The sequence below is a fragment of the Vitis riparia genome, chromosome 5, assembly GCF_004353265.1.
Source record: "Vitis riparia cultivar Riparia Gloire de Montpellier isolate 1030 chromosome 5, EGFV_Vit.rip_1.0, whole genome shotgun sequence".
Lineage (NCBI taxonomy): Eukaryota > Viridiplantae > Streptophyta > Magnoliopsida > Vitales > Vitaceae > Vitis > Vitis riparia.
Window position 1 is genome coordinate 2,494,842 of NC_048435.1, and position 22,745 is coordinate 2,517,586.

At 38.3% G+C, this 22,745-nt stretch overlaps 4 protein-coding genes and 1 non-coding gene across 7 annotated transcripts; 4 read left to right on the plus strand and 1 right to left on the minus strand.

Moving 5' to 3' along the window:
• Positions 1–1,266: 1,266 nt before the first annotated feature.
• Positions 1,267–5,854, plus strand: LOC117914409 (pentatricopeptide repeat-containing protein At3g06920-like). 3 transcript variants are annotated; one of them, XM_034829756.1, is made up of 3 exons: positions 1,267–1,285; positions 2,169–2,238; positions 2,640–5,854. In XM_034829756.1, exons 2-3 carry the CDS (start codon positions 2,211–2,213, stop codon positions 5,312–5,314), a joined length of 2,703 nt encoding a protein of 900 aa, XP_034685647.1. In that variant the 5' UTR covers positions 1,267–1,285; positions 2,169–2,210; the 3' UTR covers positions 5,315–5,854. The 3 variants fall into 3 exon arrangements, with proteins under 3 accessions (XP_034685647.1, XP_034685646.1, XP_034685649.1); XM_034829758.1 differs by lacking the exon at positions 1,267–1,285 and adding an exon at positions 1,386–1,404; XM_034829755.1 differs by lacking the exon at positions 1,267–1,285 and having other exon boundaries at positions 1,340–2,238.
• Positions 5,855–6,803: 949 nt separating this feature from the next.
• On the plus strand, positions 6,804–8,406 carry LOC117914414. Its single transcript, XM_034829763.1, has 5 exons — positions 6,804–7,126; positions 7,214–7,320; positions 7,397–7,544; positions 7,745–7,939; positions 8,028–8,406. Exons 1-5 carry the CDS (start codon positions 6,917–6,919, stop codon positions 8,259–8,261), a joined length of 894 nt encoding a protein of 297 aa, XP_034685654.1. The 5' UTR covers positions 6,804–6,916; the 3' UTR covers positions 8,262–8,406.
• A 191-nt stretch (positions 8,407–8,597) lies between these two features.
• LOC117914456 lies at positions 8,598–12,945 on the minus strand. The gene is made up of 5 exons (XM_034829805.1): positions 12,518–12,945; positions 11,246–12,399; positions 10,608–10,864; positions 9,541–9,750; positions 8,598–9,171 (listed from the first exon to the last, which is right to left on the minus strand). Exons 1-5 carry the CDS (start codon positions 12,943–12,945, stop codon positions 9,046–9,048), a joined length of 2,175 nt encoding a protein of 724 aa, XP_034685696.1. The 3' UTR covers positions 8,598–9,045.
• On the plus strand, positions 12,755–12,950 carry LOC117915498. Its single transcript, XR_004651407.1, has one exon. It is a non-coding gene; the product is annotated as a U2 spliceosomal RNA (small nuclear RNA).
• A 2,738-nt stretch (positions 12,951–15,688) lies between these two features.
• LOC117914457 (translocase of chloroplast 159, chloroplastic-like) lies at positions 15,689–18,507 on the plus strand. Its single transcript, XM_034829806.1, has one exon. The coding sequence runs from the start codon at positions 15,689–15,691 to the stop codon at positions 18,278–18,280; it is 2,592 nt and encodes an 863-aa protein (XP_034685697.1). The 3' UTR covers positions 18,281–18,507.
• Positions 18,508–22,745: the final 4,238 nt, after the last annotated feature.

The following is a 22,745-nucleotide window of genomic DNA, read 5'->3' on the forward strand; positions in this document are numbered from 1 at the left end:
CATTATGAATAAACTTTAAATGATATTTAAATAAATTTCAATATTACCAATATTTCAATTTAAATAAAAATTTTAAGATAGGGATTAGATATCCATTGAAGATTTATTATGTTAAAAAAGACCATATTAAGTATAAGTTTTTGAAAATACTCTTCAAATTGATGAATGATAGTTTTTCATTCATACTTTCTTTTGTTCATGTACAGAGTATATATAGAGGGTAATTACCATTCTAAGAATGGGAAAAGATGATACAAGGAAAGAATAATATAAGGAAATAACAACTAATATCCTAATATCTCAACTTTCCTAATATCTCAATATTCCTAATATCTCAATATTCATAATATCTTAACTTTCCTAATATCTAAACACTAAATGATATAAGGAAAACATTCCTAATATTTCAACACTCCCCCTCAAGTTGGTGCATAGATGTCACACATGCCCAACTTGTCTAAAAAAATTTGAGAATACTTGACTTGAGACAGCTTTGGTGAGAATATCGGCTAACCAATCTTGCTTTCCACCTTGGATCAACTAAGGCTTCCTGCACACTTGGATGTAGGAAAGTTTTTCCTGTTCGGCAATATGCATCTCCACGAGTTGTGACCAAACGTCATAGTTTGATTCAGTCAAAATAATTCCTGGATTGAAAGTACCTTCAGATTGAAAAACAATAGTACTTTTTTCACTCATTTTTTTTTTCTCTCTCACAAAGGAGGGACAATTGTTAGCCTTACGGCAAAATATCCAGGATTTCAGTTCCCTGGCTCTGATACCATCTTCAAATTGATGAATGATAGTTTTTCATTCATACTTTCTTTCGTTCATGTACAGAGTATATATAGAGGGTAATTACCATTCTAAGAATGGGAAAATATGATACAAGGAAAGAATAATATAAGGAAATAACAACTAATATCCTAATATCTCAATATTCCTAATATCTCAATATTCATAATATCTTAACTTTCCTAATATCTAAACACTAAATGATATAAGGAAAACATTCCTAATATTTCAACAAATACCTGAAAGATATATATTTTGTGACTAAACGAGCCATTTTTACCCAAATTTCAAAGAGATGCGAAATGCATGGTGTTTGGCTAGCCAGAAAAATATTAGAATGATAAAGCGGTGTCGTTTTCACATGGGCATTGAAAAGAGCAAACGGTGTCGTTTTAGTCGATGCCAAAACGATGCGTTTTATTCTCCGTCTGTACACTTCTGTTCAAAACCCTAAACTGAAAGCTTTCTCCCTGATTTGGCCCAGAAGATTGTAAGTTTTTATTTTTCTTCAATTTAGTTTTTTCAAAAATTGAAATCTTTCTAGAGTTCGTTGTTCAGTTGAAACTCTCCCAAACCGATCAAGTATTGTAAAGTGATGATTCTTGACATGTTAGTTCGATTTGCTATTTGTGTATCTGAATTTCAACTTAAGGCTCAGTTTGGTTGATGAGAAAACGTGGCAAAAGAAAAAAATTAATAGAATAAACATTTTGAATCCTATGTTTAGTGAACAACTCACCACTACTAAGCCTATAAGTTGCTCTGATTTTAGTTATGCAGGTTTTTCTCCCTTCTTCTTGGGCTCTATCGAACTCCAAATAATGAAACAATTTAAAATGCAAAGTTTTATTCTTTTGGCTTTTCCATCATTTTCTCAACAACCAAACAGAGCAATAGAAAAAGAGTAATGGTCGAACTAAGGTAAAACTAGGCTTTGAGTGATTAGAAAAGGGATTTAAAATCTCATCTTTCACAAATGGGAATAAAATCATTTATTGCTACATGCAGACATTGTAATGTTCTCTATGTTTTCTGGTCTGCCTATCATATAATTCTCTCTGTTATTTATTGATTACATGCTTGAAGATACAGATGGGTCTATGATCATTGGGCTGTATTGGAGTAGTTCAATTTTTTGAGAGGTCGTTAGGTTTGTCAAAAATTTCACCCAAATTGTTAGTTCCAAATTTTTAGATGTGAACATAATATGGGCTTCGTTCAGATGATGTGATGTCATTGTTAACAAATGAAATATTTACCAATCTTAATGATATGTAATTTTTATGTGTGCATGTGTTAACATGTGTGTGTGTGATTTTGGTAGTGCTTCTGTCATATGATTGCATTGACTTTATAAAATCATCGACTTGCAGTTCTGGAGGATAAGGGGCATAGCAGCAACTCAGAATGCATAGATGAAGATGCTCTTAACTAAGAATCAAGGTAAACTGGATGGCTGTTTTCTTTATTGAGTGATATAATTTCATATTCTTGGGCATTTTCCATGTGTCCTAATCCCATGCAATCTTAAACCTTTATTTCTTTCTTTTACACATTACACGTTTGTCTATGCACGCATAATTTCTTTCCTTCTTAGTTGAGGAGGGTGTTGATACTTGAAGAAAGGGGTTGATTGGATAGCTGTATCATCTGATAAATAAATCTTTTACTGGTGAACCATTTGTAGAGTTGAATTTGTTGGTTGGCTGGTTCTTTACCCTTGCATGTCCAAACTGTTATTGATAAGTGGTATACTGTCTACAGTTGCTTTTTTGAGTGACCAAACCCCCCATCCTTTCTTCTAACTTGGTACTAATTGCTAGCTGCCTTATGTGGTGCTGCAGGACAAATCTTTCATTCTTTTCCAAAAGGCTGTTATATTTCCAGCATTTGTAAGAAGTTCTCATCCTCATGTAATGGACCTTCTGAGGTGGATGGGAAAGTTGTTTTTTCGGCTGATGGTGTTGATAAAAAAATCCCTAGAAACAATGAGGGTATAAGAAAAGGAGTGGATGATGTATGCTGTATCTTGGAGAGTGGTCCTTGGGGACCAACCTTGGAGAACTCTCTATCTGCACTTGGTGAAAAACCTCTACCAGAATTAGTAATTGGAGTCTTGAAGAGACTTAAGGATGCCAATACTGCAGTAAATTATTTTCAATGGGCTGAGAAACAAACTGAAAAAGTACATTGTCCAGAAGCATATAATTCGCTTCTCATGGTAATGGCTCGGAATACAGAGTTTGACCATCTGGAATGTATATTGGAAGAAATGAGTCTTTCTGGGTTTGGCCCATCTAGTAACATATCTATTGAGCTGGTTGCAAACTGTGTCAAGTCTCGGAAGTTGCGAGAGGCTTTTGATATTATACAAACCATGCGAAAGTTCAAGTTCCGCCCAGCATTTTCAGCGTATACAATTTTAATTGGTGCTCTGTCTGAGGTTCGTGAGCCTGATCCCATGCTCATTCTCTTTCATCAGATGCAGGAGCTAGGTTATGAAGTAAATGTGCATCTCTTTACAACTCTCATTCGTGTATTTGCCAGGGAAGGTCGGGTTGATGCTGCTCTTTCCCTGTTGGATGAGATGAAGAGCAACTCTTTAGATGCAGATATCGTTCTTTATAATGTCTGTATAGATTGCTTTGGCAAGGCAGGTAAGGTGGATATGTCCTGGAAATTCTTTCATGAGATGAAATCACATGGCCTTATGCCTGATGATGTGACATATACTAGCATGATAGGGGTTCTCTGCAAAGCTAATAGACTGGATGAAGCTGTGGAGCTATTTGAACAGTTGGAACAGAATAGGAAAGTTCCATGTGCTTATGCTTACAACACCATGATCATGGGTTATGGATCAGCTGGAAAATTTGATGAAGCTTATGGTTTACTTGAGAGGCAAAAGGCAAAGGGAAGCATTCCCAGTGTTATTGCATACAACTGCATTCTTACTTGTCTTGGGAAGAAAAGGAGAGTTGAGGAGGCTTTAAGAATCTTTGAGGAGATGAAGAGAGATGCAGTTCCCAATGTTCCAACTTATAATATTCTCATAGACATGCTTTGCAGGGAAGGGAAACTCAACGCTGCTTTGGAAATTCGGGATGACATGGAAAGAGCTGGCCTGTTTCCTAATGTTTTGACTGTGAACATAATGATTGATAGGCTATGTAAAGCTCAAAAACTTGAGGAAGCTTGTTCTATATTTGAAGGGATGGATGATAAAGTTTGCACCCCAAATGCAGTTACATTTTCCTCTCTCATAGATGGTTTGGGTAAATGTGGTAGAGTGGATGATGCCTACAGGCTATATGAAAAGATGCTGGATTGTGGTCATGTTCCTGGTGCTATTGTCTATACATCCCTCATTAGAAGCTTCTTCAAGTGCGGTAGGAAGGAAGATGGTCACAAGATCTACAAGGAGATGGTCCATACAGGCTGTTCTCCTGATCTAACCCTTATTAATACCTACATGGATTGTGTTTTCAAAGCTGGTGAAACTGAGAAAGGCAGGGCTTTGTTTCGGGAGATTAATGCCCATGGCTTCATTCCAGACGCACGGAGCTATTCTATCCTTATCCATGGTCTTGTAAAAGCAGGTTTGGCAAATGAGACCTATGAGCTGTTCTATGCAATGAAGGAGCAAGGCTGTGTTCTGGACACCCATGCTTACAATGCTGTGATTGATGGATTCTGCAAGTCAGGTAAGGTGAACAAAGCTTACCAGCTACTGGAGGAAATGAAGGTGAAGGGTCACCCACCCACTGTGGTTACCTATGGTTCTGTCATTGATGGGCTTGCCAAGATTGACAGACTTGATGAAGCATACATGCTCTTTGAAGAAGCAAAATCAAATGGAATAAAATTAAATGTAGTTGTGTATAGTAGTCTTATTGATGGGTTCGGGAAGGTGGGTAGAATTGATGAAGCATATCTAATCATGGAAGAGTTGATGCAGAAAGGTTTGACACCTAATGTATATACATGGAATTGCTTGCTTGACGCACTGGTAAAAGCCGAAGAAATTAATGAAGCCCTCATCTGCTTTCAGTCTATGAAAGACTTGAAATGCCCTCCCAACCAGATAACATACAGCATTCTCATAAATGGTCTCTGTAGGGTTCGAAAATTCAACAAGGCCTTTGTGTTTTGGCAAGAGATGCAGAAGCTAGGATTAAAACCCAATACAATCACCTACACCACCATGATCTCAGGACTTGCAAAGGCTGGAAACATATTAGAGGCCAGTGGGCTCTTCAGTAGGTTCAAGGCAAATGGGGGCATGCCTGACTCAGCTAGTTATAATGCTATGATAGAAGGATTGAGCAGTGCAAACAAGGCTATGGATGCATATGCACTTTTTGAGGAAACTCGTTTGAAAGGTTGCAATATACATGCCAAAACCTGTGTCGTTCTTTTAGACGCACTGCATAAGGCTGAATGCCTTGAACAGGCTGCAATTGTGGGTGCTGTATTGAAAGAAACAGCCAAGTCTCAACATGCTTCAAGATCCTTCTAACATCAGGATTAAGTTTTTGGTAATTACTGGAGACCTGGATATCTTGTAGTTCACCTTTTTTTCTTGTTGATGAGACAAGGGCCCTCCTTAGTTTTGTTGATGAGGAACAAATAGCATTCTGTTCCTAAAGATTCTTCGTAGCATCACATTATTCTACAGGGATGAACTCGCTTTCCCTGGGAATACTTTGTGACAGACAGTTCAGCAATCTGCAATTGAGGAGTCATTTTATTCAGGTTGAGTGCAGGGAAAGAGTGAATTCGACTGAAAAAGATGAGCTGGTGAGAAACACCAGATGTTTTAATTTTTTGGAGGTGGATATGAACCTAACTAACAGAGACACAGGAGAAACAGGATCACTGCAGTGGAGCTTGAATAAGTGGGACTAGGGTTTTGTTGATTTTATTGAGAATGTATCTTATTTATTTTTCATTGAGAATGATTGTTATTGAAGATGGAGGGGACATGTTATACTCCTGAATGGAGTTTCTTTGTGAAAATGATATGAACACAAATCTGCAGCTGCTGCATTTCTAGTCATCTCTCATTGAGATCATGGTGCAATGAGTATATAAGCGTCACTTCTCATAAAAAATTACTTTTAAATTTATAAATTTAATTAAGCTTGTTTGGATACACCTTATTTTTTACTATTTAAAAAAAATTAATTATAATTTTTGATGATTTTTCATTGAAGGACCCATCAAGTAAACCAATTGATACTATCCAGAAGTGTGGTCTCAATAAGTGACATATGATATTGAGTTTGAATCTTGTCATTGATGATACCCTAAATTTACTCGATACTGATTGTTTGGGACGGTCAGCATCTTGAGGTTTGGGTTCTCATAGAGAGTCGGTTTAGTCATGGAAGGTTCTTCGATTATAAATAAATAAATAAAAACATTTTTCATTAAGGTTTTAATATTCATGCTTTAATTTTTTGTTTCAACATGTGTTAATTAAATAATTTAAGAGTGCACAACCTTCTAATACTTTTATTTTTATATTTTGACAATCGAAATTTAAAAATAAAAAGTGAAATAGCTAATCAAGCATGGCTTCAAAATTATTTTCAAATTTTTAATTATTAAAAAAAATTGAAACCACAAAAAATTATGTGACTTCTTTCCCCTTCCTTGTTCCTTATGTTTTCCTTTGATTAATAATTTTGGGTAAGGCACTAAAATAATGTTTTAAAATTAGGGGTTCAAAATTTATTTAGCTTTATTGCAGGGGTCTGGATAGGATTTTACCTTTCGTGAGTGAGAACCATCCGATCTGGGCCCACCTTATAGGGCAGAGGCTCCATCGGTCCATCCTTGAAATACGAACATAGCAACTGTACATGGACTCCACCGCAGAGGATCTCAAGCGCCATCCCACTTTCAGAAATGTAACCGTTACGAGGAGAAAAGTTCAACGTCTCTTTTTTTAGGCCTTCTGGTTTTCAAAATTTAAATTTTAAGATACGAAGGTCGGACATATTCACTTTCCATTTTAGCATCAAAGCCACTGATTCCTTTAAATCAATCAAACGCTTCAATCTTCCAGACACACACACGCTCTCTGTTTGGATCTGTTTCTTTCTTTCTCAAAGAAATGGCTCTGAGGTCTCTGGATAATGCTCTCCCGATAACACCGGAAAGGCCCAAAAAGCAAGCGAAAGTTGCAGTTTCAATTCAGAAACAGTCTGATTTTGGTGTGAATGATGAGAACAAAGCTCCATTGCCACCAACTGCAGATGCCACCATTGACTACATCTCTTCTGAGAATCTTAAAGCCGTGCCTGACCCAGAAATCCAGATAACTGTAAGTCTCCCTCTCTCAGTGGCTCCTCTGGAGGGAAAATTTACTTGTGATTTGAGTTAATTGTGTGTATTTCGTTTGGAAATGAAGGGTTTGACTGAGGGATTGGATTCCAAGGATTGGGCCAAGGTGTGTGAATCTCTGAACGACGCTAGGCGGTTTGCGCTGTATCATTCCGCTCTGATGGCACCGATCTTGTAAGGGAATTTCTAATTTTGAAATGTTTTTCGGAAAATGAAGATGGGGGTTGGCTGATGTTTGTGGTGTTCGCAGAGAAAAAGTGCTGTTGGTGCTGGTGAAGGCCATGAAGAACCCTAGAAGTGCTCTGTCCAAGACCTCTATCATGGCTTCAACTGATATCTTCAATACCTTTGGTGATGAGTTGCTTCAGCCCACCAACTCTGATGCATTTGATCACATGGTATGGTCCATCTCTATGATCTTACCTCTGCTGCATTTTGTGTATTTGATTCTTCTGTGGGATAATTAGTGAGGCAAAATATAGAAAGAGTTTGTAAATGAAGCAAAATATGAAGTTCAAATAGACTCATCATCTAATATATGAATGCCCAGTTATTTTCTGACTACTAGCTTGGTTGGTTTGTTGGGTGATTTACACAGCTGCTGCAGCTATTGTTGAAGGCATCACAAGATAAGAAGTTTGTGTGTGAAGAAGCAGACAAGGCACTCAAGGCAATGGTGGGTTCCATGACTCCTCTCCCTCTGCTCCAAAAGCTCCAGGCTTATGTTAACCATGCCAACCTCAGAATCAGGGCCAAAGCTGCCATATCCATCTCCCATTGTGTCTCCAAGATGGTATAATTATAATGGACTAATCACTCTTTCATGCCTGTTAACTTGCACCCACAGAATTGCGTTTGACTGGTGATCTAATCTTTTTCAGGGGCTGGAGGGAATGAAAGAGTTTGGGTTGGTTTCACTGGTTCAAATTGCTGCTGAATTGTTGAATGATAGACTGCCTGAGGCGAGGGAGGCAGCTAGGAGCACTGTGATCTCAATTTATGATGCGTTTACGGAGAATGAAGAACAGAAACAGGAATCATGGCAAAACTTTTGTCAATCAAATTTAACCCCTCTTCATGCTCAATCGATGGTTAAAATTATCTCTTCTCAGTAGTTTTATGTGATACGCACAACCGATGAGCGTAGACCTTGTTTTTCTCAGTTCATGTAGTTTAGATCTTGTTCCTCAGCTCATGTAAATGCTGTAATACATGATTCTATATGAGGGAAAGCAATAAAGGATGGTTTGTTTAAGGTTACATGATTCTAGATGAGGGCAATAGAAGAACAAAAAATTCTGAATGGTCCACACGAGAAATCATAGCCAGAGAGGGGGCCGCGGGGGCAGTTGCACAAACAAAAAGGTTGAGTTCCCCATTTCACAGTATGGGCACTCAAGGTCCAGTTCTGTTATATTAACCAGAGGAAACATTAGGCAGAAACAATGGAGTTGTGAAAACACAGTGCTTTCCCCTCTTTTTGAGTCACTACAGAGTGCTGATGAACCAGCAAAGTATAGAATCAAAACTTCAGCTACAAATAAACAATTTGAAACAAAACTTCAGGCCATTTTTTGCTCCATTTGTGTTTACATGTGTTTACATAATTTGCCTCTCAAAACTTCAGCAACAATGCTTGCAATTTTAGAAACAAAATCATCTCCTGCGGAAAAAGTTGGTTTACTTTGACGAGCCCCTCTTGTAACAAAATTTGTTCACAGATTGATAAAGAAAGGCCCCAGACATTATAGAAAAATCCCTAGAGCCCCAAACTCCTTTCTGTGTTTCCTGTACAACAGATTTTCAATTTTGGTACACAGGCTCTTTGGAAACACCGATCTTCATTTCTGTTTCCTCCATTTCGTTTTTGTGAATTTTGGTGGATAATGCATTTGGATTTTATTCAACTAAAGAGAGCAAAGCCATCTCAACATCAGCGAGTGGTTGCCCAGCATAAAGCTGAAGCTGCCCCTTCTTCACAACAATTACTTTCATGCCATCTGATTTCACTGCCTCATGAAGTTCCTGCAAAAGTTCAAGTTTTTTTTCCTGTCAATATAGCACCAACATGTCTTTAACGTCCTACTTCAATGTCATGACCATCCAACCTTTAAAGAAAGAAACAATATTATCAACCATGGGACTACACAAAAAAGACATTTTAAACGTGATCAGTTTTTTCCAAAGTCTTAAAGGCGTGGTAAGAAGGTTTGGTATGTCTAGAGTAACCCAATATTTCAGATATAGTCAATATATTTCTCTCAATCCACAGTGAGTTTACTTGGGCCTGAGTACTATGTTCAGTCATATAAATCTTGCATTCCAACGAAAGCATTATTATGTAAAGATGCATGGGTAAGAGTGAAGTTCTCAGAATCAGGTTGAGATTCTTACTTTTATTGACAAAGGAACAATGTCAGCACTGAAATCGCCTAGTTCTTCAAAAAAAGATTCCAGTAGATAACAGAAATTAGTGGCATCACCACGGTCCTCAAAAGCAACAGTGTATGATGAGTCAATTGGGTCTGATTCATGAGAAGTGGTCTTTAAGGTGTACAGTCCGCCTTGTTCTTCATGGTTAGAACCTCTCTGCATAAGAACAGCCTGAAACAGGATAAATAGTTATTAAAAGCTTAGTAGGACACATAACAAAATGCTAATCCCAAACAAGAATATCATCTGCATGCAATGGTATTACTAAGGGCCGTGTACAAGAAAGCAGTGACTAGCAGGACAAGACGTTCACTTCTTTCTGGGTTGCTTATGGATGAATTGACAGGGCAATTTTAACAAGAAGTGACAGTTGGGTCTATCATCTGCCATAACAGTGGAGGATATCAAAGAGGATATGACCTATACAAGGGGTGGATGAAGCAAGGAATTGCTTCTGGAGTCTTGTGGCATTGATGAATACACCTATGATTTTTTCTGATGAAAAATGGAGAACACAAAACTCAAATATTTTTTGAAGAATTATAGATTTATTACATTCCACACGCATAAAATGTTGGGTAAATAGATTTAGCATGCTCTACATATAAAATGTTAGGTAATGACTGAAATAAGGATATTGGCATAGATCTATTACCAGACAAGAAGTAGTAAAAACAAGAAATTAATGCATCAGTGAGAAGTTGTAAGTCCAACTGAGTTAAAGATGTGGGATTTGTTCATGCACAACAAATTTCAATTATGACATATATAAAGAAGAAACAACAAATTTCAATTATGACATATACAAAGAAGAATAACTCGGTTCATGTATATATGAATACATGTTTTGTAACCCTTTCTTTCTTCTATAATATATCTCAGTTTTATATGAATAAAAAAAGGTATGTAAATTTCATTAGAATATGGGTCTCACATATGAAATAAAATCATAGACCATGAATGAGTTCATGCTGTTGAGCAAAACTATAAATTCCACAAGCAAAAATTTATAAGTTTCAGTTACATACTATTACACAAGGAAGATGCAACCACCACAAATCCGCCTTAATGTCTGATGACTTATCCCTGGATCCTTTAGCCACTGGTTTGCTTCCAACTTTTCTGCAATTTGAACTGCCATTTCTACTCAAGTCGGCATTGGGTTTTGTGACAGTGTTCTGGTTTTCTTTTGTCAAGCTTTGAGAATTTTTTGTTTCCCTTTCACTTGATCGCCTTTTCACTGCTTCAACCAAAGGCTTTTCATGAGTGGGCTCCTGGACAACAACTAAAATTTAACAACAAACTGAAGTTTTTACACAATATTAACATAAATATACCTCACATTTCATTGGTTACAGAAAACATACACTACAGTATTTGCCAAGCCATTTCTTCAAGCTTCCAGAAAGGCAAAAGATTTTTAATAAAACTTTAGAATTTTAATCAAAATTTTTTACCACCATTAATCGTATCAGAGAATCTCACTGTAACAGACCCTGAGTACTGGCTCAATAGTAAGAGAACCAGGAAAACTAGACGATAACTCTTTCACCTCTGATGAAACATAATGAAAATTGTGGAACCAGATATAAATTTGAATAGATGACAAATACTTGAACAGAGCTACCGAGAAATCATGCAATATAATGTGTGTTAGGAATATTACCATTCCCAAACTCAGGATTCACAATGCCTCCCATTTTCTTTCCCTCTCTTCCTTTCTCCAACTTCTTCCCATGATTTTGCAATGAGCTTGATTCTTTACTAAGTGCATTTCTTCCACAATCTTCCTCCAAAGACGAGGAATCATTTTGTTGTGAATTGCCAGCAGGCAGGTCCACTATCGTATCTACAGTGGATGAACTACTTTTTTTCTTCTTGGATATATCACTATTTTCCAAAGGCTGAAACCCCTTTGGATCATTTCTTGGCATAGAGGGAGCATTTCGAAATTTCATCTTTTTCTTAAACATCAATGTTCTATTTAACTCAGCTACATCCGAATGATCCCCATTCACCCTGTTTTCAACCTTGCCAAACTTGTTCAAATGACTAACTAACGGTAATGGGGACTTCTCCCGTGTAGCATTCAACCTCTTCTGCAACTTAAGCAACCGTGTATCAACCTCTTCTTGGATTCCACTTCTTATACTAGAAATGACATCTTCATCAGCATCACCTCCCCCAGCTTCTTCCAAATATGAATTCATGCCATTGTTTTTCAGCTTCTTTCTCTCACTCTCACGGGCTTCCTTTGCCATTGCCCTAATTTCCACTATTTTCTCTTCCAATTCAGACTCATTCAGATAAACAGCATGGCTCGATTTATTACCAATCTTTTCACCAAAAAATTTGCCACCGAAATTCAACAAAATTTTTCCTTTATTTCTTTCATTGGCACCCAATTGCGAACCCTTAGCTTCACTATCCGAAATTTCATGTTCCTGATCAGAATCCGCAGATCCTAACACCCAAACAGCACAAATTGTCTGAAACACGAAAATCCCAACCAAGTACAAGCCTAATTTTAGGAGTGAACCTGTAGAAAATTTGCCAACTTCTCCATTCTCGACCTTGGCAGGGCCGGAGGTCGGGGAGAGAAGAAATTGACGCGATTCAGCCTCATTCTGATGCGCAGTTTGATCGTCGTCTCCGACGACGATAGTGAAAGATTCTCCGGAAGTTTGATCGAAGGAAATCTCCTGAAGGATTTCATGGGATTCAATGGGAAGTGGAGATTCTTGGGGGAGAAGAGTCGTGTTGGGGTAGGGTATTGTTAGGGTTTCTAACAATTTAGGGCGTAAATAGTTCTTTCTCTTTCTGGTTTTAACGGAAATGACTTGGAAGTAGAAGATAAGATTATTGCTTTCCTTTGAATGATGGCTGTGGCGGCGCCGACGGTGGTGGTTGCAGGAGTGAGGAAGGAGAAGACCATTGCGAGGGCAGTGGCAGCTTTTGATTCCCGCGAACGTGCACCTTCTCAGGGCAATGGTTTTGATAGGTGGGTTGGGCTTTACCGGGGATCCTCAAGTTGGGGCCTTTGGGCCCATTGCCCAATCTACAACCTAAGCCCGGTACTATAAATTTTGAAGTTTCAGTATCCCACATCGGAACGAGAGACTCGGAGTGAAGGAGGGGAGGGCTATAAATTGCGAAAGAAGTGACCTTCCAATTCATACCTTTCTCGGCCTTTTGGCTAAGATCAAGTGTAGTATCTGTTCTTATCAGTTTAATATCTGATACGTGGACCATCGGTCCACATGATATTAAATTAATTTTTTCAGGGAGAGGGCTCGCCACAGTAGCTTGCTGCTGGAGTCCTCGCGCGTCGCCCATGCGTTGCACTATAGCACGGGCCTGGCGCATCCCTCCGATCTAAGTTTAATGTTTAATAAGTTTTGTAATATGGTATTTTTAAATGCCTCTTTATGATGAGTTTATATTAAATTTAAAATAAAATCAATATTTATTATAATTGAATTTGGGTATTTGTTTCAAAAAAAATCTTTTTTATGTTAAGTATTATTTGAAAATTGTTTCACACTTAAGATTTAGTAACTAATTTCTTATTTATTTTTATTAATATTCTTAATTAAAATATTTAAAGTTTTAAATAAAAAGTGATATATTATTTTTCTCAATGCATAAAAATTTTTGTATATATTAAATAGTATAATATATCAATAATATTTTACATATATTTTTAGTTTTCCTTTTTCAACAAACAAATTTATATTTTTAATCATTTTTTAGTTTGTAAAATAAATAAATAAATTTAAAATTGATGCTAAAATAAATAAAAAAATTAAAATTGATGAGAAGAGTGAAGAATGTTTTCTGTTTTTAAAATAAAGTGATTTCTTTTTTATCTTTAAAAATTAATGAAAATAACTCCAATTTATCCTCTAATTTTTTTTTTATATATTTCACTTTATTTTTAAAATTATTTTCTATTTTACTTTATTTTAAGAATTTATTTATAAAAAATACTGTCAAAAGAATTTTTTTTAAAATAAAACATTATATTTATTAAAATCACAAGACTAAACATACTCTAAATTTATGATATGTGAGATACTTACATTTAAAGTCTTAAATTGAAATTAAAATTTTCGCTTTTATAATACTTAATACCCTTATATAAAATCTAGTAACTTTTGTGGATGTAAGTCTATATATTTGTACAATAATTATTATATTCAATATAAGAGTTAATACTTTTTTATTTTTGGAAAACAAAATTTTTATAGAAGAATTATTATATTTTATAAAAAAATAATATTTTTTACTTTCTAAAAATAGACAGCAAAAATTAGATAGAAACAAACACTAAAAAGTTTACCAATTTTATAATTTTTTTAAAGATATGAATAAACCCTAACATTAGTGGGGAAATTTAGTGGAAATTTGGAATATGGAAAGCTAGTTCACAGCTGTTTACCAAGACACGGGCCAATTCACACACTCCAAGGGTTGTGTCCAAGACCTCATCGGTCATATCACCCTCTCTCTCTGTCTCTCTCTCTCTCTGAGTCTCTGTCTTTCTCTCCACCGACTTTGTCACATAGTTTTTGCTTTTTACCTTCTTAGCAAATCCAACACAGCAATCCAAAAGAAACAAACATGAAATTCTTAGAAAACCCCAAAAAGAAACCCTAATCCATCAGTTCCAAGGTACTAAATTTCCACTTCGTTTAGCTTAGGCGTCTGTGTGGTCTTTTAGTAGAATCAAGAGCTGGAATCTATGGAGTCAAGGCCCCGTGTCTCTCTTTCTGCAGCACAAGTCACTTCGTCAACCTCAGAGGGGTACCCACATGACCAACCATCAGAATTCATGGTCTCTGAACAGACCTTACCAGGTTTTCTCCCTATCAGAGCTCCTCTTTCTCTTGATTCTGACTTTGATATATATGTAAGAAGTGATGATAATGTAATCAGTACTAGTGGTAGTGAAAGTGGGCGCATTATGAGTGAGGAGGATGAGTTCGAATTTGAAACGGCGTCGGAGAGGCCATTTGTAGGATTCCCAGACGAGGAAACATCTGTAGGGAGTGATGATGTTGAGGAATATGTTCTTGCTAGCCCGTTTCTTGCAGTCCCAGATGAAGAAACCCTAGAAGCACCAGTAGAGGATGAACAAAATGATGCTATTGGTCATTATGCCCTTACTTTTGTCCCGGTTGTTGTGGATGATTCGAATTCAAGGTACAGCATGCCCACTGCTCGTTTGTCAATGGATGATGATTGTGATAATGGGAGTGGTGAAGAGGAGCTAAGTGAAGTGGAAGATTGTGGGTTTTCAGGTGCGGGTAGGATTACTGGTATTCGGGTTTTGGAGGAGATTGACAATGTTCCTAAATTCAAGGTATTGGGTATCGAAGAAGATGATTTACAGCCCCGAATAAAGGTCAATCCGGATGATTTCATTGGAGTTGGAAATGAAGTTCTGGGTTCTGAAAAAGCAAAGTCTTTAGTGGAGCAGTCGGTTGATGACTTGGTTGAACATAGAGATTTTGACAATACCGAGGAGGCTATTAGTGAAGCTTCAGCAGTGAATAGAGAAGATATCCCTGAGGAGACTTTGAAATTGAATGAGAATGTAAAATGTCCCTCCACTGAAAGTCAAGTACTTAGAAAACTAGACAACCAAGGAACTGGATTGAAAGGTAGAGATGTAGGTGAGCAGAGTAGTTCAGAATTCAATAATAACGATGCCATATATGTGAAGCTTGTGGGTTCCCCGGTAGATGTTAAAGAGCCTACTGAAGTGGTTGAAGAACGTCTGATGATGGTTGACAGTGCTGATGTAGTAGAAGAATATGGTGACTTTAAGTCAGATGAATCCATGGGGAATTCCACTGGGAAAAATGAAATTGAGTCTGTGAACCGAACTAAAATTTCAATACTAAATCCAACTCATGAGACTAAATATTTGGGAATGGTGATTTGCCTGGAGCTACTGAGGATGTAATGTTGGAAGACCAAATATATGGTAAATCCAGCAACTCAGTATCCAGTATACCGAGTTCCTATCTAGACCCTGACTTTGAAGTGAATGATGTAGCAAACAATGTTTCAGAGGGTGTAGAAGGAGAAGGTACAATTTCTGATGGAGATGCTGAGTGGAGGTTTGGTATTTAGAAGCTCTGATACAGCCAAGCAGATCGTTAATGAAGAGAAGCAAAGCCTAGCCCCCACTTCTGGTTCAGGTGCCCAGATTCCCCAGCATCATTTGCAGACAACCGACGGACAGACACTCAAAGACTCAGAGGAAAAATTGGAGGAAGATGGGGATGATGAAGATCATAAAATATTTGATTCTGAGGTACTGACATCACTTCTGAAAGCAGCAACTAGTGCTGGATTGGATGGTGATAGTGGCAATGTCGTATTCACCTCTGTTGATGGTTCTAGAGTTTTCTCTCTCAAGCGTCATGCTGGGCTAGGCTCCTCACTGAGACCTGCTCGCCAATCAAATGGTCTCAATGTTTCTGCATCTTCTGACCTTATGGCTGGGGCTGAATCTAAGGACAGCATAAGTGAAGAGGAAAAGAAAAAGCTAGAGAAGATACAACTCCTGAGAATAAGATTCTTGAGGCTTGTCCAGAGACTAGGCCATTCTCCTGAAGATTCTATAGTTGCACAGGTTTTATACCAGATGGCCATTGATGCAAGGAAGCACTCTAATGAAGCATTTAGCCTTGAATCTGCAAAGGGAATGGCCATGAAACTTGAAGCAGAGGGTAAAGGTGATATAGAATTCTCTTTGAATATCCTGGTTCTTGGGAAAACTGGAGTGGGAAAGAGTGCAACCATAAATTCCATTTTCTGTGAAGAGAAAGCCATGACCAATGCATTTGAACCCACCACCTCTGCTGTAAATGAAATTATTGGAACAATAGATGGAGTTAAGATCCGGGTCTTGGACACACCAGGTCTCAGATCTTCTCTGATGGAGCAGGCTTTCAACCGGAAAATATTGTCATCTATAAAGAAGTTCATGAAGAAGTTTCCTCCTGATGTTGTCCTGTATGTTGATAGGTTAGATACCGAGGACAAAGATCTTAATGATCTGCCATTGTTAAAGTCAATAACCAGTTCTCTCGGTTCGTCAATATGGCAAAATGCCATTGTCACTCTGACCCATGGTGCTTCTTCTCCACCTGAAAAACCATCTGGGTCACCCCTAAGCTATGACTTGTTTGTTTTGCAACGATCCCATTCTGTTCAGCAGTCTATCAGCCAAACAGTTGGTGATCTGCGTCTGATGAATCCAAACTTGATAAATCCAGTATCTCTTGTTGAGAACCATCCATTGTGTAGAAAGAACGGAAATGGTCAGAAGGTGCTCCCCAATGGACAAGAGTGGCTGAACCAATTATTACTTTTATGCTGCTCTATGAAGACCTTATCTGATGCAAGTTCCCTGTTGAAACCACAAGATCCATTTGGTCAAAGAAAGCTATTTGGCTTTCCACTCCGTTCCCCACCCCTACCCTACTTGTTGTCTTCCCTATTGCAGTCTTTTACTCATCCAAAACTCTCAACTGATCAAGGTGGTGAGAATGTTGACTCTGATATTGAGTTGGGGAATATGACAGACACTGATGAAGAAAATGACGATGTGTATGACCAGCTCCCAGCATTCAAGCCTCTGAGGAGATCTGATATTGCTAAGCTCAGCAAGGAGCAAAGAAAAGCTTATTTTGAGGAGTATGATTATTGGGTGAAGCTACTTCAGAAGAAAGAGTGGAGACAGGAGTTGAAAAGGTTGAGGGAAATGAAGAAAAAGTGCAAAGATGGTGGGAATGATAATGTTCATGTGGGGGAGGATGGAGACCAGGAATCTGGAAGTCCAGCAACTGTACCAGTTCCCTTACCTGACATGGTCCTCCCACCTTCCTTTGATGCAGATAATCCTGCTTACAGGTACCGGTCTTTAGATGCCATGTCCCGGCATCTTGCAAGGCCAGATTTGATTACCCGTTGCTGGGACCATGATTGTGGATATGATGGTGTCAGCCTTGAAGAGAACCTTGCTATTGCTGGTATGTTTCCCACAGAAATCTCTGTTCAAGTCACCAAGGGCAAAAATGAGTTCAACATCCACTTTGATTCCTCTGTTTCTTCAAAGCATGGGGAAAATGGATCAACCATGGCAGGTTTCAACATTCAAACCATTGGAAGGCAGGTTGCCTACATCCTAAGGGGTGAAACCAAAATAAAAAATTTCCAAATGAACAAAACTGCTGCAGGGGTATCCATTACATTCTCAGGCAAAAATGTGGCAACTGGACTCAAAATTGAGGATCAGATTGCAGTTGGAAGACGTCTGGTTTTGGTGGGAAGTACTGGAGCCATTCGATCTCAGAATGATGCAGCATATGGAGCCAACTTTGAAATCCGTCTCAAAGAAAATGATTTTCCTATTGGGCAGGACCAGGCCACCTTGGGTCTGTCTCTGATGAAGTGGAGAAATGACTTTGCACTAATGGGTAATCTACAATGCCATTTCTCCATGGGACGAAGTTCTAAAATGGCTTTCCATGTTGGATTGAACAACAAACTCAGTGGACAGATCACCGTAAGGACTAGCAGCTTGGAGCAACTCCAGATTGCACTCATGGGTTTTCTTCCAATTGCCATCACCATCTTTAGGAGTCTCTGTCCGGGATCAGGTCAGAAAACATCGATGTACTAGGAGTCAATTTCCATTACATCAGTTAGAGGTAGGTAAATTTTCATCACAGTCTACCAGTCTAGTCACTAGCTCCATGGTCATGTTCAGTTTTGTTCCATTGCACAGATGTTGTAATTCACTTCAGCAGGTCAGATAGTAAGCTGTAGCATGAATGAGACTGGAATCTAATTTTTGATGTTTCACAAGTTCTGGTTCATATATTGATATAATTATTGCTCTTTGTCTGATCCTAGCCTGTTACAAGACTTCCCATTTGGGATTTGTCTGATAAGATTCAAAACTGATCCAGTAAGTTCATACTTGATCTTGGCTGGCTGATACAAACCTTAAACCAACCTAAACATCATCTTGAAGTAGTGTTGCATTTTAATGGATTCAAGGATCAGGTTGGTATTTCATTTGTTGCTCTGAGAATCCGGAGTTGGTATGACCTCCTAATCTGCTCTTCTTCTGGGTTGGAGTTGAGCTTTCATGGCTCGTATACAAAGGCTTTGCTGCCCATAGACTGAACTTAGTATTCATATACAGTAAGCAGCCAGAGTCTTGAATTTTCATTGATTCAGTTGGCCTCTTCAGCAGCAATTCCCCATGGATGGTTTGCTTTGGAAGATAAAAGAAGACGAAGTATTTCTGCTTTTGCTTCAATCTCTTCTAAAAGTTTGCATATCCAATCTCCTAAAAGTACGGAGGAGCACTTCACAGAGAATATACAAGGACGATGAGAACAACGTCATTTTATGGAGATTAGGGGAAAAAATATTCAAATACATTGATTTTCAAACAAATTTGTTGCCACGAGAACAAATTTATTTTCTTTTTCTTTCCTTCAGTTTTCTTGATATCCAGACAGGTTTTCCAGCAGGTTTTTCTTTCCTTGTAATTCCAGTTCAGTTAAATGATGCATTTTTTTCCGGAAAGAGTGACGTTACAACTGAGGGACAAAAACCGAAATGAAATGGCTCTAAGAGATTCGGAAAGTGGAGTCAAAGAGACTAGAACCCGAGCAACGCCTTGTACAAAACGGAAGAAAGCGGAGACTAGAGCCGCTTTCTGGGCAGAAAAGGATGAAGCATTTGCCCATGGGCCTGTCCATATTGCATGGCAGAAGAAATGGAGAAAGTTGAATGGTATCATACAGGGAAAAACGAAGATGCGTTTCTAAAGAAGGGCCCAAGGGTTTAACCTGATGGCCTGAGACTTGTTTGCCTTGCTGAGAGGCAGATATGGAGGAAATCAGACAATGTGGCTGGCGACCCAAAAAACCCAAGTTCGCCCATCCCTGGACCGAATGCCATGAAAGTGTGTGAATGAACCTCTTCTCCTGGTGTCTGGATTTATCCAGTAAAGCCCATTTTTGGGAAGCCGAGACAACCGTCTTTCTGAGGAAACAGATGAACAGAAAAAGGTATGTTTTCATTCCTATTTTCAAGATCTTTTGAATTGTAACTGTCTATTGGTACAAGTTTCAGATTCAATGATTCAATGTTCGTCTTTATGCTCTGCGCTACTGAGAAAGCATTAAATGTTGGGCTCATTGTTTGGTTAGGGAGGAAAACAACGAGTCCACTCGGCTAATCCCCCCAAAAAATAAGAACATTGATGAGAGCACAAATTTGAAGTGGTTGGACGACTAAGAACTTTCTTAATGTTATTTAATTTTAACTAAAATAAGTTACACTCAACCGCGTATAAAGTATTTTCAAACACTTTTCTTACTCTTGAAATGAATAATTAGCTCTTTGATAGTAGTAAGAACAAGTTACAACGTACTTAAACAATATGTTAAGATCTGAGATTATAAATGGACTTAAAGTTTGTTAGGTGCCGGTTGCAAGGTTCGTTGGCAACATTAGCTCAATTGGTCACAATAAGGTACTCCTAGAAATGATCTTGATTTTTGTTGTTTATACCAGTACTATGAATATCTGAAGCCCCAAAAGTTGGACATCCTTGTTCCTTGATGAGCCATGTAGATATCTTGGATGAGGTTCATTTATCATTGAAGCTTGATATTTTGTTGAGAAGTACTTGCTGGTAAGGTGGGGCATATAGAGCACTAGGCACTAACCTTATAAGTTCCAATAAAAAGGGGAAAAATGCAGTGGCTGCTATATATACTACCACTGTTATTCTAGGGAAAAAGTGGGCTGAGGTCCATTTATACCAAGTTTGGGCACCTGAAAATGAAACCATCAAATGGTTTTGGATGGTCCCATAAATGGTGGATGATGGTTTTGAGGGCACGGAAGCTTGAAATTTGAGTATGACCAATCTGGCGTTTGTTTGTATTGAACTTGAGGTTTGCCTTGGACATAGCTATCTTATCCTCTCATAAACAGGTTCTTTTATCAATGGTCCCAATCAATCCAAATCAAGCGCAAGCTGCCATGGGTTAGGTTAGAATGTAAAATCACTGAACAGTCTCACTTTCACATTTGGTCTATACAACATCAGTGTTCATTTGGGTAAAGCCTGCAGGCTCAGCTAGAACAGTGAGTAGTATTAGTATTTGGGTCTTTGTCCTTTATTTCTAAGATTTTGGTATGCTGCTTCACCCTTCCCCACTCATATTGCAGATTCCAATTTTCACTAGCAGTAGAGTGCTTTACCAGCTATGGCTGGACTTTTGCCTTCCGTGGTTTTGAGTCTAGAAAGGCCAGAGACCTTTGAGTTATGCAATATTGCATTTTTACTCAATTCTGTTTTTGGGTATTCTCTTGATTGAATGCAAAAATGGGCTCCCCTGTAGCACTTGTGCTTGCACTGTGATTGATCCATGAAGAGTCAAAACAGACGTTCATATGATCACTGTTGGAACTATATTGTTTCTGATGGATTCCTGACATATACCACAAGGGTTCTCTCAGTTCTCCTTACTCCTCAAATGCTCGATGCATTTCCATTATAGATCCTAGAACATGTCCAGGCCTTTGTTCCAGTGACTGGCAGAATATCACTTGCTCTGCTTGTGCATCCCAGCAGACTAGTGTTGTTCCATTGGCACCAACCACTCAGGCACATTATCAGTGCATGGTGGGGGAGAGAGATTCCCTTCGTGCATTAGACACATTTTTGAGGGAGACCAGTGGGTCACCGTGCTCGACGGATCTAACATTATTTTGTCTAGACAAGTGTCACTAGGTTGGTTCTAGGGTCGAGGAAGGGACTCACAACTTGCAATTCCTCTCCCAAATAAATATCTGTGCATTAGACTAGACATACATTCAAGAGAGACGAGTGGCTCACCGGGCTTTCCGGCTATGACTTCCATTTTTCTAGACAAGTGTCAAGAGGTTGGTTCTAGGGTCGAGGATGGACAGGCATTTTAATCGCTCACAAGTTGCAACATGTCCACTAATTCAATGGTTACGAAGAATAAAATGTCAGCGTCAGCATAAAATGAAATCTCACAAAAACAGTTCTCAAATGTGCAAATTTCTGCTAATGAAACATTGCATCATCACATGCGACCCACACTCGAGGAAGTGAGAGAAAATATGCATAGCGCATAATGCAGGACAGACAACAAATGTAATTTGGTGACGTTCATCGCAACCATAGATAAAAGCAGCCTTCTCATGAGTCATGATGATAAAGGCATCCAAAAAGAAGGGTGGACATGGGTTCAAACTTGTTGCAGAGAATAAAGAAAAGGAAAATGGTCAATGGTCGATGGCATGATGAGAATATAACAGTAAGACTGATCGATTTTCTGAGATTGAAACAGAAATTTAAGGGACAGAAACAAACCATAATTCAAGGTGACTACAAACTACAAATCATTATTATTTTAAACCCTCAAATTACTAAGTGGGGAAGACCATCGGGCTCTCTATCTATGGTCATGACAAACACTTTGAATGCTGGCCTATGAGCCTGTCAAGTGGTGTAGGAGCACTTAACAAGACGTAGTGACGAAGGCTGAAGTACGAATCTATGGTGCTCAAAGACCCCAAGCTAGATGGTCTTCTGGGAAGGAAGAGGACAAAGGTATGACGACAACTACACTAGATTTGGTCTGCAGAATTGGAGACATCTTGCAATTGAGAATGGCCCCTACTGTTACCACTTACAAAGTCTGCCATAAGAGACAAGTAAATGTACCAGTATCAGTACCACTAATAGATTCCTTTCTTGATTCCCTAGTGTTTTTGCTCCTTTTACTACTGCTGATGCAATTTACATGTAAAATAAGTTATAATGATACTACACTGCTATTTCTATTATTAGGTCTCTCTCTTGTTCCGCAAGTTGAAAGGACACAGAAAACAAAATATTGACTAATTAAGCAGGTGTATCCATGCTTGGGATGATGAAAAGAGTTTTCTTTTCTTTTCCTTTCTTTTTTCAGTACTGGACAACTTGTGAGTCTGATTTCTGAAAAACTGACAAGAGAGGAGACAGGAAAAGATGAGAAAGTCCTTCACCTTGTTCACATGGTTATGTACTTATTTTGATGGTTCAG

Coding starts and splice junctions, on each gene's coding strand:
- LOC117914414 (XM_034829763.1), top strand. CDS start 6,917: ATGGCTCTGAGGTCTCTGGATAATGCTCTCCCGATAACACCGGAAAGG. Junction 7,127..7,213: donor ACCCAGAAATCCAGATAACT/GTAAGTCTCCCT, acceptor TTGGAAATGAAG/GGTTTGACTGAGGGATTGGA. Junction 7,545..7,744: donor CTGATGCATTTGATCACATG/GTATGGTCCATC, acceptor TGATTTACACAG/CTGCTGCAGCTATTGTTGAA.
- LOC117914456 (XM_034829805.1), bottom strand. CDS start 12,945: ATGCGCCAGGCCCGTGCTATAGTGCAACGCATGGGCGACGCGCGAGGA. Junction 12,400..12,517: donor CAAAAGCTGCCACTGCCCTC/GCAATGGTCTTC, acceptor CGTTAAAACCAG/AAAGAGAAAGAACTATTTAC. Junction 10,865..11,245: donor GAATCCTGAGTTTGGGAATG/GTAATATTCCTA, acceptor GTTAAATTTTAG/TTGTTGTCCAGGAGCCCACT.
- LOC117914457 (XM_034829806.1), top strand. CDS start 15,689: ATGGAGATGCTGAGTGGAGGTTTGGTATTTAGAAGCTCTGATACAGCC.
- LOC117914409 (XM_034829756.1), top strand. CDS start 2,211: ATGAAGATGCTCTTAACTAAGAATCAAG. Junction 2,239..2,639: donor GCTCTTAACTAAGAATCAAG/GTAAACTGGATG, acceptor GTGGTGCTGCAG/GACAAATCTTTCATTCTTTT.